At 44.4% G+C, this 17,196-nt stretch overlaps 1 protein-coding gene across 1 annotated transcript in view; it reads right to left on the bottom strand.

The window, feature by feature from the left end:
- The window catches only part of LOC141131670 (neuronal acetylcholine receptor subunit alpha-3-like), a 64,336-nt gene extending 51,494 nt beyond the window's left edge, over positions 1–12,842 (bottom strand). Inside the window, exon 1 of the mRNA XM_073619215.1 lies at positions 12,626–12,842. Within this exon, the coding sequence (XP_073475316.1) occupies positions 12,626–12,710 (85 nt within the window). The 5' untranslated portion in view covers positions 12,711–12,842. The remainder of the gene's footprint in view (positions 1–12,625) is intronic.
- Positions 12,843–17,196: the final 4,354 nt, after the last annotated feature.

Below are 17,196 nucleotides of genomic sequence, written 5' to 3'. Positions count from 1 at the left end.
TGGTGGTGTTGAATTTTTTGTATGTATGTTTTTTTTGAACATTTGTGGTCCTAAGGCGGATAGGTATTGCCTTCAGCGGATATCCACAAATGGGTGAATGACCTGCTGTATGTTCTCTGGAATAGGGAGTCTAGATAGGGACTAGCCTATTACCACTCAGAAAGGAGACATCCTTCTGAGAGTAGAACGAGCGAGATATCTCAACTTAGGTACTGGGCTGCTGGTACACAGCCATAATGTTAAACGGTGGAGCTCTCGGTCCCGGAGTTCCAAATTATTGTCATTTCTGAAGAGATTAATGAAAAATTGTGATAAATATGGGAAATTTGCTTGAAAAAAATGTTTTACCTGTCATGAATACATTTGGGTTAACAAAAGATAGGGCAAAAAAGTTATTGAAAATAGCAAAAGCAACAGGGCTAAGTATTGCCAAATGACAACCAAGTGCTCCTATCATCAGAATGATGGTGAGTGGAGACCCAGATGCCCTGAAACATCATGTGAAATGGTGTAAACTAACAAAAAAGGAGTATAAGAAGGACCCATCTAAATGGTGGCCGCCAGAGGGTCCCTTAATACACCTACAATTGATGCATTGTTTAATCTGCTTTTTAAAATGTCTGATTGTGGGGGGATTGAATGTTTAGCAGCCTGGGAAGAAGTATCCAGGAAGGATATAAAATTGCCCCCCTATAAAATGCGCTCAGAGAAAGCTGCTTTACATGTAGAAGATGACCAGGGAAATTATACCGCAAGAATAGGAAAAGTTTATGTTCCCTGGAAATTAGGGCAATTATTGCTGATCTGCCCAACTTAGAGATTAGGGCCAAAGAAATGGTATAAAAAGTTGATGTGGATAGAGAACACGCAACAGGCTACATATATGGATATGTGGATCTTGATTAATTGTGCTGTGCCAGAGAAGTATGTGGATGTATGGAATGTGTTTGCAAGGAAAAAAAGAGCATATCATCAAGGAATTATCAAAATAGAAGATCCACCACAAGATCCAGTTGTGCAGAAGGAAGGTGAGGATGTGTTAGATTACTGCATTAGATTCAAAGATGCTATTCAGAAGCATACTGATTGGATTCCAGATGATGAAAGTGATATGAAACGACCAGAGTTGGTGAATGTATTGGTGGGTGGAATGTTGCCTGAGATTAGGGAAGAAATAGAGCTTCGTACAGTGGGATGGAGAAAGAAACCTGCTCCTGAATTAGTTGAGATTGCTCAAATAGCTTACGAAGTGTTACAAAAAAGGAAAGACAAGGTAGAAAAGAAGGAGAAAACAAAAATGATGAATATACAACTACCAGAGGTTAAGGAAAAAGTCCCAGAGCCCAAGGGGGTACCAGTATGTACAGTGCAGATAACACCTCAGGGTGTACCGGTAGCAGCCCCCCTTACCCACCTTCGGGAGTGGTATATATCTCTAATTATGGGGCGCCACGGCAAAAGTGTGGCAAATGGAGACAAAATGAGATGACAACGCATAAACCCTAGAATTCAGTCCCGATACCAACAAATCATCCCAAATAGAGTAAGACCCCCCAAGCCTGCAACCTCGTGCCTTCCCCACTTGCTTCAATTGCGGATTGAGTGGACATATGGCGCGGGACTGTAGGGGGCGCTAGGATAAGGTGGGATGTGGTGACAATATAGATGACACATTTTATCAAGCTTTAGCTGTAATTGAAGTTCATTCTGTTGATGAGCCAGTGCTTGAAATAAATGTAAACGGTATTGATTTGTGTGGTCCCATAGACACAGGGGCTTCGCGGTCCCTTTTAAATGTCTTTGACTCCAACTTACCACTCTCCAATGAAAGGGTTTCTTTGGTTGGAGTAAGTAATAATATAAACTCGGCAAGGGTTACAGAATCGGTACCGGTGACATTGGGAGAGCATTCAACAGAACACTCATTTGTATTATTACCCCTGTAATTTATTAGGACGAGATTTACTTTCTAAAATGGGGGTAACCATTGCTTTATCTCCGGGTAAAACTGTCATTGACGTACCACATAGGTTAAAAGAGGAAGCAACTGATCTGTTGTTCATGCCTTTATTAGTAGCTGATATGGAGGGAGGAATTCCAGAAGAGGCCAAACAAAAAATTGAGCCCTCCATATGGATAACAGGAGCAAACACTCCTGGCCTCATGCAAGTTGCTCCTGTGCGGTTAAATAGAGACCCTACATTACCAGTACCTAGACTACCTTAATACCCCTTATCTCCTGAATCAATTGAAGGTATTAAACCAGTAATAGAGGAGTTACTACAGGAGGGTGTTCTTACTCCTTGTATGGGTTTTTTTAACACTCCTATCTATCCAGTTCCCAAATCTATAAAAGCAGGAGAAAGAAGCTATCGCTAAAACTAATGAATATTGAATTTTACAGAATCTGAGAGATTAATAAGGATAGAGTTAAAAATAAATAATAATGAATGTATAACAAGTTCCTGTACCGGGAAAAGCAACACTGCATATGGAAAGTATTAAGGTGCAGGTCTTAACTGTTCAAATTAGAAGGGAAAGATGAGCTAAGTCTAGCAGAACTAAGATGTATGTTAGAAATGCCCCAAGAATGGGGGCTCGAGTTCAGCAGATAGTGGAGTGTGGTGATTTGATTAATGAAAATTTCATTCCTTCCCTGAACTTGCTGTCTTGAATTTGGGACAAAATATAGAACCAATGATTGATGTGTCAGTTAATGGTTTATCTATCCTGTGTTTAATAGATAAAGGTGATTCAAAGAGTTTGTTAAATATATGTGATACCAATTTTTCCACTTCGAATCAGCAGGTAATTTTGGTCAGGGTAAGTAATGATGTAATTACTGCCAAAGTCACTGAGCCTCTATAGGTAAAAATGAGAGGTCAGTGTCATAAATGTTCTTCTGTTTTATCGCCATACTCCCCTGACAGTCTAATAGACAGAGATATAGTAATAAATATAGGAGTAACTATAGTTTTAACCACTAAAGGAATGGGAGTAAAACATACTTGAAGTAAAGGGAGACTTTAGATTTGCTCCTTATGCCAGCAATTTATTAACCCCAAGCAGAAGGGGCTATTGTAAATATTTATAGTGACTCATCCTATGCTGTAGGCATAGTGCATAGTTTTGCACAACTCTGGCAAGAAAGAGGTTATCTGACAGCGGTAGGAACTCCTATACAGCATAAACAGTTAATTGTTAGATTATTGGCAGCGGTCCAGCTGCCTCTTAAAGTTGCAGTAATTAAATGTAAAGCACATACCAGAGCAGATGATAGTATATCACTTGGGAATGCTTTGGCTGATAGGTATGCTAAAGATGCTATACATTCTTATGAGCCAACTACAGCGCTTCCAACATTCCTGCTCACAGATCTTCAAATGGATCTGGACATTCTATCAGCCCTGCAGGCAAGCTCACCTCATACATCCTCTTGGACCACAAAGGGAGCTGTTTGTGGGGCAGATGGTCTATGGAGAGTGAAAAACAGACTGGTTGCTCCTCTGACATTGTTTCCTTCTTTGTTTGCTTTGAGCCATGGGGCTTGCCATGTTTCAACAGGAGGGATGTGTCGGGTGGTAGCCAGAGATTGGTGGGCTTCAGGTTTTTCTGCATATGCTGCTAAACAGGTTACTGAATGTTTTATATGTCAAATGCATAACATTGGGAAGTCAGTGCCCACTCCCATGGAGCATATTCCACATACTGAGGAGCCATTTCAAATTGTGCAAATTGACTTCTCGAATATGCCCCCTTGTGGTCGATTTAAGTATATTTTGGTTTGCAGTGATCAATTTTTGAACTGGCCAGAGGCCTGGCCCACGTCCAAAAATGATGCCAGAACTGTGGTAAAATGTCGAGGGAATTGATCCCAAGGTTTGGTATAGGGTCAATTACTTCCTCAGATAGAGGGACACATTTTGAGAACAGATTTATGGCAGAAGTAGTGAATATTTTGGGTATGAAACAGCAATTGCATACTCCTTAGAGACCTCAGGCTAGTGGGATGGTGGAACGCAGCAATCAAACCCTGAAGAGGTATTTAGCCAAAATAACTGCTAATGGAAAAAGCACATGGGTAGAAGCGTTACCTATAGCCTTGGCGACCATTAGGACTACCCCTAAAGAGAAACATGGACTGTCACCTTTTCACATATTGTTTGGGCGACCGCCCAGGAGACTACATTCATCTCTTGTGCAGCCAGAGACAGTGACATTAATAAATGGTCAAGATTCCATGATAGAATATGTTCGCAAATTGGCAAATGTGTTTTCTAATACTTTTTCGAGAGCCAAAGCAGGACAACCTGTGGACACGAGTGAAGGAACTCATGGACTAAAGTCAGGAGATTGGGTGTATATCAAGAATCACACACCCCGGACTACTTTGTCCCCTAAGTGGAAAGGACCATTTCAGGTCATTCTTGTGTCTCCTACTGCAGTGAAGCTGAAAGACTATAAGTATTGGGTGCATGGTTCACACTGTAAGAAGTCTGTGGTTCCAAAAGAGAATATGAGCCGGTCTGCTACTGGCAAGAATTGCTCTGTACCTTTACCTTCCAGGTCTCCTCCACTGACTTGTGTGCGAGCAAGAAAACTGCAGAATGAATCTCCTAGGGCCTAAGATGAATGTGAAGCTTTAGAGTGTTATCCTCTGCGGTGGAGTGGTGGTATGGATTACAGTCATGGCATATGAATGGACATACAAGAAAGAAAAGGGTAAGATACAAGACACTTCTCTTTTTAATGCTACTGTAATGGAAGAAATGTCACAACTTGAATCGGTTTCAGATGCTGATCTAAGAGCACGGAGGGAAGCCGTACATGAATATCATGCCAAACTAACAGAGCCTTTCCATAACTCTTTTGTATCTATGCACCTGCAAGCTGCCAAGAAACTGAATATCACTAATTGCTGGATATGCACACATGCACCTATTTCTCATAAGACTATGCCTTTGTTAGGAATACCTAGCACTTTAGCGGAAATAGAGGACAGTGCACACTTTGGTGAAGTCAGTAGAACAATGATTGACAGAGCTATTTCACTTCTACTGTTCGTTGAGAAAACTAGCAGTCTGCATTAACTTTACTCGAACCTATACACCTGAGTTGCTTTCCCAGGGTTACCAGAGTACTACCCGACCGATTGGGACAATATGAAGCCATTGAGGTGCCTGCAAGGATATAATTTCAATAAAGCTTGTGCTGCCCCACCAGGTTATTATTTCATATGTGGAAAGAAAGCATATTCTTGTGTTCCTTTGAATTCTAAAGGGGTTTGTTACTTTGGTAGAGTCATACCTGCTACTTGGTATATGGAGTATAATGACTTTCAAGAAACACAGCTCCACAAAATACCTATACACTTTCTTAAAAAAGACTTTGTGCACCTTGTTAAAAGGGACCTCACTGATCAGTCAGCTCCAGGAGAAGATGAAATCCCATGAGGACAAGAAGAAGAAGAAGACTCTGAAATTAATGTGAAAAATGACAATTCTCCTGATCGGCCTACATTTTATCCTAAGTCAGATGATAACTTCACAAATGTTGAGTCACATGACAGAGAGATTAAACCATTGTTTTCTATTCTTTGGGTAAATAGATGTTGTATTAAAAGGCTTTCAGTTTCATCATTGATTTGGCAGACCTGATGGATAACATTACTGCCTTGTATGATAGAAACTTTATAGCCCTTGCAGTGAAGAACTCTGGTCCAATCATGGCCGAGGGTGTCGGGGATGGGATTTCTTCCCTTATGGCCTCAGCTTTGCTAGAACTTGCTGGAGACATGTCTGATGTGCTTAGCTGAATTAGACAAGACTCCGTTTTGTCAGCCAACTGCACACTGGTTTCTTGGAAACTGTCAGGGATCCCTAGCTTCCAATCTAGTAATGCATAGGTGCAAGAGGTCTCTTGGTCTGTTCTGACAGCAATCAACCACTCCTTCTGGTCTGGAATCAATATCTTTACCTCCTGGCTGATCTGTTCTTCAGTCCAGGTCTGCCCAGGGAGTTTGATCACTACACTTGATTCCGGGTGGGCGCCTTCTTCACAACACCACTGTGTCGCAGTAGCGGGGTCCATCTTGGCACTTGTAGGGGTGCTGACTTGAGGAGTTGATTGCAGAGTAGCGATATTATCCCAGATGAGGCCCCACATGTAGCAATACCCCCGAAGGAGCTGCTTAAGTTTGTTCAGCCCGTTACTCTACCTCTCAACCCTAATAACAGCCTCAGTCCCCTCTGGCACACCTGGCAATAGTGTAAGTGCAATGACCAATGAGAAACACACACGTTATGATAAAACACAGAAATTGTCTTCACTGCAATATTTCTGTGGCAGAATGACAAACAGTAACAGTATCTAGTCAAGTAATCAACTACAGATCAATAACTGAGATTTAAGAGCAATATAGCTCTCAATCCTATATTCAAGCTGCTTTCAGGAGATTCCAAACACACAAAAACAGAATGCCCCCAAGAGCAGAGGCACACTTTAACGGAGAAGTCCAGCCTGAGCTTTTTAGGCTGGGCTTCTCCTAAGGGTCACAGGAGTGCAATTAGTTTTGTACTCCTGTGATCCGTTTTCAGCAGAGAGCGGTCTGAAGTCTGCTCTCTGCTGATGTTACTGCAATCAGTCGAGGCAGCGCGTCATCCCGATAGTTTTAGCATAAATGTTGATGAATCTTCTCCATGGATGTTGTAGGTGATATGGGCAATGATGGATGGTACAGAAATGTGCTCACAGAGCCCTTACCTCAACAGGTATGGGTAAATGCCTTAATAATCAGGATGGTAGATGGCAGTAGAGACCAATGGATATCTCCAGCAGATGGATGTCAATTGTAGGGCCGGGTGAGGCTCGCCTCAAGGTCCGGATGTGCATATGGAAAGGAAAAGAAAAGAAAGGCCTCCAATCGTGTAGTAGTGAAAAAACAATCCAGTTTATGATCTAAAAACGCTGTACAGGGCGTTAAAAATGGCACAGCACAGCACCAGACGGCGTACCGCCGTCACCTATTACAAAACTTCCGGTCCGCAACAACAACAACTCTAAATGCCTTAATAATCAGGATGGTAGATGGCAGTAGAGACCAATGGATATCTCCAGCAGATGGATGTCAATTGTCTATCTATTTTTGTTTATAGCGCAAAAAAAAAAAAACGCAGAGGTGATCAAATACCACCAAAAGAAAGCTCTATTTGTGGAAAAAAAAAGGATGTCAATTTTGTTTGGGAGCCACGTCGCACCACCGCGCAATTGTCAGTTAAAGCGACGCAATGCCGAATCGCAAAAAGTGCTCTGGTCTTTGGCCAGCCAAATGGTCTGGGGCTTAAGTGGTTAAAGGGGTTGTAAACCCTTGTTTTAAAAAAATAAAAAATAATAACAAACATGCCTATACAGTACTTACCTGCTCATTTTGCACAGAGATGCCTCAATTTTCTTCTTCTGGGGTGCCCCGTCGGCACTTCAGGCCCCTCCTCTTCATTGGGTGCCCCCATGAAATGCCACTTTCCCTGGGAGCACCCGTGCGGGCTCCTTCCCAAATCCCACTGCTGCGTCCATTGACACAGACAGTGGGACTTGGCCCCACCCCCCCGCGACACTGGATTTGATTGACAGCAGCGGGGGCCAATGTCTCCTGCTGCTATCAATCTGTCCAATGAGGAGAGAGACAGTGGCTGGCACTGCTGCACTCATGCACAACGCTGAACCGGGCTCAAGTAAAAAAGAGGGAGGGTATGGGGGGAGCTGCAGCACAAAAGGTTTCTTAGCTTATTGCATAGAATGCATTGACCTTGAGGCTTTACAACCACTTTAACTCTCTGCAGCTTTGATCACCCTGTCCCCCTCCCCAGAGCACCTGCTCTTTGTTTATATTGGAGATGTAAAGGCTGGGGGGCTGTCAAGTCACTACTGGGAACCAGATCCAATGCTTCTCCTTTCAAATTTGAGAATTAATTGATTCACAGCGCATGCAGCTACATGAGGGGTTATTTTAAAGCCTACAGTATCTCCAGGTGGTTACAAAATCATTAAAATTCTCCCCCTTCCCCACAGACGATGAAGAATCTAATGCTCTTTCCAGGGTCTACCTTAATCCACAGACCCATGGTCTCCCTCCTTGCCAAGTCTATTTGGGGTAACTGGTCCCCTGGCCAGTCTCCAACCTGTTTTCACCGTCTGTTTCACCATTGCTTCTGCTGTAAACTTTGAGGATGAATTGTTCCACACAGCTACAGAGGTCAGTAAGGGCTTATTTTAAAGCCCAACTCTGAGTGGTAACAAAATCAATAAAATTGCCCCCCTACCTCCACAGATAAGATATACTTTATTGTAATTGTATACATACATACAACAAAATTTCTCCGGATACTCTCTTTAGAGGAAGGATCTAATACTCTTTCAAGGGGATGAGATAAGTAATAATTAAAATGACTTTGAAATAACTGAAGTGGTTCCAAAGGCATTCTATGCATTAAGATAAAAAACCTTCTGTGTGGAGCAGCCCCCCCCTTCCCCCAGCCCCCCTAATATTTACCTGAGCCCCATCGCGATCCAACGATGTTGCCTAAGAGCCTCGGCCTTCCAGAACTCTCCCTCCTCATTGGTTGGGACAGAAGCGGGTGCCATTGGCTCCCACTGCTGTCAATCAAAGTCAGTGAGCCAATGAGGAGAGAGAGGGGGCGGGCTCCGAAGGTTTCTCTGACAGAACTCCGACGGAATTCCGCTCAAGCGGTCTTGCATACACACGGTTACACCAAAGTCCGACCGTCCAGAACGAGGTGACATACAACACGTACGACGGGACTAGAAAAAGGAAGTTCAATAGCCAGTAGCCAATAGCTTCCGTCTCGTACTTGCTTTAGAGCATGCGTCATTTTTGGTCCGTCGGAACAGCATACAGAGTTGGTTTTCCTGATAGGAATTGGTTCTGTCGGAAATATTTAGAACATGTTCCATTTCTAGGTCCGTCAGAATTTTCAAAAAAAAAAAAAGTCCGATGAGGCCTACACATGATCGGAATAGACAATGAAAAGCTTCCGTCTGACTTTTTCCGTCGGACATTCCTCTCGTGTGTACGCGGCTTAACATGTTTGTTATTTAAAAAAAACAAAAAAAACAAGATTTTAATATCACTTTAATCCAAGGCCACTTGGTTCCTCCCTGCCAAGCCCAATTGAGAAAACTTGTCCCCGAAGTCACTCTTCTTGCTGGTCTCCAACCAGTCTTGTCACCCCATCTCTTGCCAACATCATCACATACAGTCAGGCCCAGACTGGGACAAAAAATAGGCCCGGGCATTTTAGACTGAGCAGCCCACTTTTCCAGGGACCGGGGGGGGTCGGTAGACATTCGCGGGGATGGCTGGTGTCGGTCCTTCACACTGTAATGTGCAGGGACACTGTGATATAAAGGGAACTGCACTATAAAGGGGCACTGCAATGATTACAGTGCAGTCCCCTTTATATTACAGTGTCCCGGTCCTATTGTGGCCACACAATGCTAGTACTGTCTGTCTCCTATTGTGCCCACACAGCCCAGTGACACTGACCTGCTCTCTCTCTGGTGGTGCAGTACAGCGTGGCTCTCTCTGGAGGTGCGGGTACAGCGTGGCTCTCTCTGGTGGTGCGGGTACAGCGTGGCTCTCTCTCTCTGGTGGTGCGGTTACAGCATTTCTCTCTCTCTCTGGTGGTGCAGGTACAGCGTGGCTCTCTTTCTCTGGTGGTGCGGGTACAGCGTTGCTCTCTCTCTCTGGTGGTGCGGGTACAGCGTGGCTCTCTTTCTCTGGTGGTGCGGGTACAGCATGGCTCTCTTTCTCTGGTGGTGCGGGTACAGCGTGGCTCTCTTTCTCTGGTGGTGCAGGTACAGCGTGGCTCTCTCTGGTGGTGCGGGTACAGCGTGGCTCTCTCTGGTGGTGTGGGTACAGCGTGGCTCTCTCTGGTGGTGCAGGTACAGCGTGGCTCTCTCTCTGGTGGTGCGGGTACAGCATGGCTCCCTCTCTGGTGGTGCGGTACAGCGTGGCTCTCTCTCTGATGGTGCGAGTACAGCGTGGCTCTCTCTCTCTGGTGGTGCAGGTACAGCATGGCTCTCTCTGGTGGTGCGGGTACAGTGTGGCTTTATCTGGTGGTGCTGGGGCTATTAGTTCCCCCAGCACAGTCCTTGCTTTCGTTTTCCATACCTCCTGCTATAAGCACTCCTCAGCTTGTTTCCGGGTTTTCTCTTTCACCCCAGCAGAATGCATGCTGGGGGCTGTAGTCTGCTCCCTGCTGAGAACAATTGGGCCACCTAGCTCTGGGACTACATTTCCCATGATGCCCTTCTAGTTGCTTCTGATTGGCCCTCCGCTGTGGCCAATGGGGAGGGAAAACGAACAGACAGGAAAGCCTTCTCTTCCCCTGCTGCCGATATGAGAAGGGGGGCGAGGGGGGAATATCATCACAGCAGCCTGCAGCTCTCCCCACCGTGCGGACGCTCATGCCTGGAGAAGAAGAGCGGCTGCGGAACTGTCAGCGCGGCTCTGAGGCTGAGCTGTGTGTGAGAGAGACACACAGTTCAGCCCATGCAGCCGCCAGAGATGACACAGGCACGGCTGCATGGCGGTAGGCGAGCGGCGGCCGCGGCCTGTGTTACCCATGTTCAGGCCGCGGTCGCCGCTTACCTCCCGCTGTGCGGCCTGATCATCAACTGTTGAGTGGCCCCAGAGCAAGCTGCTTGCCCTGGGGGAACCCCAGCCGAGCCACAGCTCTGTGTAGCCATTCAGACATTGAGTCCCAGTTCGGCCACACCCCCTCTCTCCTCTGATTGGCTAACTGACTTTGATTGCCAGCAGTAGGAGCCAATGGCGCTGCTGCTGTGTCCCAGCCAATCAGGAGTGAGTGTCCTGGACAGCTGTGGCACTCATGGACATTGTTGGATAGAGAGGGGGCTCTGGTATGTATTGGGGGGGGGGCAAGGGCGGCTGCTACACACAGAAGGCTTTTTATCTTAATGCATAGAATGTATTAAGATAAAAAAACCTTCTGACTTTACAACCCCTTTAAGTGCCAAAGATTTGCAGAGAACTTTACAAAAGCAAGATGCAGGACCAAGTAAATGTTAGAATGAATGTAGCATCACAATATAATATTATATAAATATATAAGGAAAAGGCCCCCTTTTCAATCTAAGCATTAAACCTTACTGAGTTGAACAGGATACCAATCATTGTTCTAGGGACGTACAGGCCAGGTGTGGCTCTTTTGATTTAAGCCCCAGATAAGCAATAGTTATGTGCTTTAAAATTACTGTTTCCATACATATTTTACCTCCTGGTCCTTCAGGAGTGGTTGATTGCACTATTCAATGTGTAAAAAAATGTAGATAGAAAAAAGTGCAAGAGCTGTGTCTTGTCTGAGGTGTGTGATCATCTATTTTAGATCACCTAATAAAACCTTTATCTCCTTGATGTTTATCACGTTTATATTCAATAACCCTGTATGGGAGGGGCAGTAAAAGTTAGGGATGGTGCAGATTTTGATGCATTTTACATGCGCTTGAAAATCTTTTCTATCCATTCCTAATGAAGGTGCATTTTTTTGGGAAACCACAGCAGAGACATCACTGCTTGGAAATAATATCCATAATCATATCAGACAAGAACTGCATTTTGTAAAGTGTGTTGAAATTACTGAATTCCATTTTATCTAATGAAAAAGACTTCACGAGAATATGTAAGATCAACACCCAGTAAAAAAAATACATTGTTCCTATAATGAAATTGACTTGAATACATGTTCATAACACATTTATGGTTTTATCTCATAATTTACTGAACATTACAGAACAGGTCAGTTTATAAAAACCAGATAGCTCACCTGTAGGTAGTATTAATGGTAGACATATAAATATTACAACTCACAGCTTGCAAATATCATATACTGAAGATTGTAAATGTGCAATTTAAAAAAAAAGTTCTTGGTATAATTCAGCTTTATTTAGGTATACTGACAACAATTTCCTGTTCAGTGAATAAGTGCATATACTGTACCCATTCAAATACCCCTCTAATTTCGAATACTGCATTTCTCAGGTATGCATGCACCTAGCCATATTTCTGATATTTAAAATAAACCCTAAAAATAGCATAGTTTATCATTTTTAGAAAGGTACCTGCCATGCAATTTAATTAATAAATTAGTATTTTGATGTAATTAAAGATAAAACTATTAAATACAAATAGTATATATATAGACATAATTCAGGGTTAGTTATTTGAAACTGCCACATGTCAAAGGGAACTGATAAACATTTGCAGATATAAAGGGATACACATAATAATCATTAAGATTATGAAACAATATAATAAACAACAGAGACACCAAATAAAGCAAAGTTTTATACAAGGAGATATTGCACATATTTAACTTCATCTTGGAATGTACTTTACCTCTCAATATCACATTTAGTATATAGGTATAATAAGAATAAATCACACTGTATGTAAGGTGATTTTAATGTATGCTTGAATCAGTGCAACACATTTTTCTACATGCATAAATATCCCCTTCCCAGGTCACTGTGTGTCACAACCTGTTATAAAGAATGAACACAAATGGTGATTATGGATACTACTCACCCTTACTTAATGCCAGAATTATTGTGCATACATACAGCCACTTCATTGTCTCCAACATACGGAAAATACACAAATGCAGATCCATAGGGGTGTAGTCAGACACTAGCAGATGCTGTATAACAAGGGTCTGCACTACACTATCTGATAAACTTATGAGCAATAAAGCAGCTTTGTCCTCCTCCCCCAGCACAACCTCTCCCTTGTATAAGCATGAACAAACCACAAATGAACAGGAGACAACGGCTTCAAATATGCAATGTGTAACGCAATTAGGTTTGAATTATTTTAAAAAACAATATTTATAACAGACTTTGTCATATTATTTTAAAAAGATATTGTCATGTTTGTGAAAATTAAAATGGTATTAAACCAAAAAATGAAATATATTGCAGTTTACCACTCCTTGGATGTGATGGCTGCATTCCTATTTTTATTTTTTTTCTCTTTATATTTCCCTGGTGATTTGGCAAGTAACACGCTTCCTGTCTTAGGGTGTCACCGCTCCACTGGAGGAGGAACGCAGACACCTTTGGACAGCAGCATTGTCAGTCTGGGCAGATGGAAGTGTTATGCCCTGTACACACGATAGGATTTTCCCACAACAAAATCCATGTTTTGAATTTAGGACAACGGATTTTGTTGTTGGAAAATTTGAGATCCAGATCTGAAATTTTGTGTGACGGAAATTCCGATGGAAAATGTCTGATGGAGCCTACACACGGTCGGAATTTCCGACAACAAGCTCCCATAGAACATTTTCTGTCGGAAAATCCTATCGTGTGTACAGGGCATTAGATGCACTAGCATGTTGGTAGATGCAGTTAGCTTCCTTGCCTCTAGATGGCTCTGTTCCCATTGTATTATGGTAGGGGGAATGTTGTAATTAGGTGTTAGCTCCGCTTTTAGAAAAAGCCCTCCTTTAGTGATGTCATTGGTGTAGTTAGTGTCCATATAAAAGCCGGAGTTTGTGGGTTCTAAGTACAGTTTTCCTCTCTGCACAAATCTCCCCCTTTCCCAATTCTCCTCTCTGCACAAATCTCCCCCTTTCCCACCTCTCCTCTCTGCACAAATCTCCCCCTTTCCCAGCTCTTCTCTCTGCACAAATCTCCCCCTTTCCCACCTCTCCTCTCTGCACAAATCTCCCCCTTTCCCAGCTATCCTCTCTGCACACATCTCCCCAGTTCCCAGCTCTCCTTTCTGCACAAATCTCCCCCTTTCCCAGCTCTTCTCTCTGCACAAATCTCCCCCTTTCCCAGCTCACCTCTCTGCACACATCTCCTCCTTTCCCAGCTCTTCTCTCTGCACAAATCTCCCCCTTTCCCACCTCTCCTCTCTGCACAAATCTCCCCCTTTCCCACCTCTCCTCTCTGCACAAATCTCCCCCTTTCCCAGCTCTCCTCTCTGCACACATCTCCCCCTTTCCCAGCTCTTCTCTCTGCACAAATCTCCCCATTTCCCAGCTCTCCTCTCTGCACAAATCTCCCCCTTTCCCACTGCTCTTCTCTGCACAAATCTCCCCCTTTCCCAGCTCTCCTCTCTGCACAAATCTCCATCTTTCCCAGCTCTCCTCTCTGCAGAATTCTCCCCCTTTCCCACCTCTCCTCCTCCCTGAACAAATCTCCCCCTTTCCCAGCTCTCCTCTCTGCACAAATCTCCCCCTTTCCCAGCTCTCCTCTCTGCACAAATCTCCCCCTTTCCCACCTCTCCTCCTCTCTGCACAAATCTCCCCCTTTCCCACCTCTCCTCCTCTATGCACAAATCTCCCCCTTTCCCCAGTTCTCTCTGCACACATCTCACCCATCCTGCTCTCCTCTCTGCACAAATCTCCCCCTTTCCCAGTTTTCTCTGCACAAATCTCCCCAACCCTGCTCTCCTCTCTGCACAAACCTCCCCTTTTCCCAGTGTAGTTAGTGTCCATATAAAAGCCGGAGTTTGTGGGTTCTAAGTACAGTTTTCCTCTCTGCACAAATCTCCCCCTTTCCCAATTCTCCTCTCTGCACAAATCTCCCCCTTTCCCACCTCTCCTCTCTGCACAAATCTCCCCCTTTCCCAGCTCTTCTCTCTGCACAAATCTCCCCCTTTCCCACCTCTCCTCTCTGCACAAATCTCCCCCTTTCCCAGCTATCCTCTCTGCACACATCTCCCCAGTTCCCAGCTCTCCTCTCTGCACAAATCTCCCCCTTTCACAGTTCCCTCTGCACAAATCTCCCCCATCCTGCTCTCCTCTCTGCACAAATCTCCCCCTTTCCCAGTTCCCTCTGCACAAATCTCCCCCATCCTGCTCTCCTCTCTGCACAAATCTCCCCCTTTCCCAGTTCTCTCTGCACAAATCTCCCCAACCCTGCTCTCCTCTCTGCACAAACCTCCCCTTTTCCCAGTTCCCTCTGCACAAATTTCCCCCATCCTGCTCTCCTCTCTGCACAAACCTCCCCCTTTCCCAGTTCCCTCTGCACAAATCTCCCCCATCCTGCTCTCCTCTCTGCACAAACCTCCCCCTTTCCCAGTTCCCTCTGCACAAATCTCCCCCATCCTGCTCTCCTCTCTGCACAAATCTCCCCCTTTCCCAGTTCTCTCTGCACAAATCTCCCCCATCCTGCTTTCCTCTCTGCACAAACCTCCCCCTTTCCCAGTTCCCTCTGCACAAATCTCCCCCACCCTGCTCTCCTCTCTGTTGAACCCCCCCCCCCCCCCCCCCAGCTCTCCTCTCTGCTAAAATTTTCTCCCAGCTCTCTTCTTTGCACAGATCCCCCTTCCCAGTTCTCCTCTGTACAAATTCCCCAAAACCTAACTTTCACTGTTCTCTCTGCCCATGTTCACTCTCAAAAAAAAAGCTCTTCCCCTCCCCCCTTTCACAGCTCCCTTACCTCTTCTGGAAAGCAGCCACTGCTGTATGATATGCACAGGCTCTTTTCTTTCAAACTTGTCACAGTAAAGTGACGATCGGAAAGCTCCGCCCATCGGAACTTTCAGAGTAGCAGCGGTGGCAGGCGGGGATGTACACTGCCTCTTGGATGGCCACAAGCAGGTGCAGTGCTGTGACCTGACCCGATCGAGGGCAGGACTCACATGGGCTAGCACAGAGAAGCCGGTAGAGGAAGTAAGTTGTGCAGAAAACTCCCTCTACTGACTATTGTGTTACATGACATGTCGGAGCAGAGAGGGCTGCCATAGGTCCCGGAACAGCGTTCCGCCGCTTTCCGGCAGAAAAAAAGCCCTGCACAATCTTATACCCACAGTTCATCCAGAGGAAGGCGAAAAACCCCAGCAAAGCATGATCCAATTTGCTACAGCAGAGGAAAAAATTCCTTCCTGATCCCAGAGAGGCAATCGGATTTTCCCTGGATCAACTTTACCTATAAATGTTAGTACCCAGTTATATTATGTACATTATATATTATGTGCTGCTAACTGTACTCACTGTGAAGGCTTTACAATAAATACGCTTGATGGTATGGAGTTGCCGGCTGCTTCTTTTTCTTGATGACCGTTAATCTACTAAGCTGGCCAGAACCATCTCTGGAGGGAGTCTATTCCACATTTTAACAGCTCTTACTGTGAAGAAACCTTTCCGTATTTGGAGATGAAATCTCTTTTACTCTAGGCGCAAAGAGTGCTCCCCTTGTCCTCTGTGTTGTTCGTAAAGTGAATATCTCAACACCAAGTTCACTATATGGACTATATTATATATTTGTACATGTTGTTCAGATCGCCCCTTAATCTCCTCTGCTCAAGAGAGAATAAATTCAGTTCCTCTAATCTTTCCTCATAGCTGAGCTCCTCCATGACTCTTATCAGTTTGGTTGTCCTTCTCTGCACTTTCTCCAGTTACCTAGTTCTCCAGAACTGGTGCCCAAAACTGAACCACATATTCCAGATGAGGTCTTACTAATGATTTGTATAGGGGCAGAATGATATCTCTCTCTCTCTGGAGTCCATACCTCTCTTAATACAAGAAAGGACTTTGCTTGCTTTGGCATTGCGTGTTATTATTGAGCTTATGATCCACCAAAATCCCCAGATCCTTCTCCACTACGGATCCCACCAGTTGTACTCCCCCTAGTATGTATGATGCATGCATATTCTTAGCCCTCAAGTGCATAACTTTACATTTATCAACATTAAACCTCATTTGCCACATAGTCACCCAATTAGACAGTGCATTGAGGTTGGCTTATAAATTGGAGACATCCTGTAAGGACGTTATTCCACTGCATAGCTTGGTGTCATCTGCAAAGACAGAAATGGTGCTTTTAATCCCAGACCCTATATCATTTATAAAGATATTAAAAAGTAAGGGTCCCAGCACTAAAGCTTGGGGTACACCACTGATTACCTTAGACCATTCAGAGTAAGAATCATTAACCACTACTCTCTGAATTCTGTCTTTTAGCCAATTTTCTATCCATTTACAAACTGATATTTCTAAGCCTGTAGACTTTAGCTTACACATGAGCTGTGTGTAGGGAACTGTGTCAAACGCTTTTGCAAAATCCAAGTACACCACGTCCACAGCCACCCCTCTGTCCAAGGTTTTACTTGCCTCTTCGTAAAAAAGAAATCAGGTTTGTTTG

This window comes from Aquarana catesbeiana, linkage group LG03, assembly GCF_042186555.1.
Source record: "Aquarana catesbeiana isolate 2022-GZ linkage group LG03, ASM4218655v1, whole genome shotgun sequence".
In the NCBI taxonomy this organism is placed as follows: domain Eukaryota; kingdom Metazoa; phylum Chordata; class Amphibia; order Anura; family Ranidae; genus Aquarana; species Aquarana catesbeiana.
Note: the sequence above shows the minus strand (reverse complement) of the source record. Positions and strands in the feature narration are given on the sequence as shown.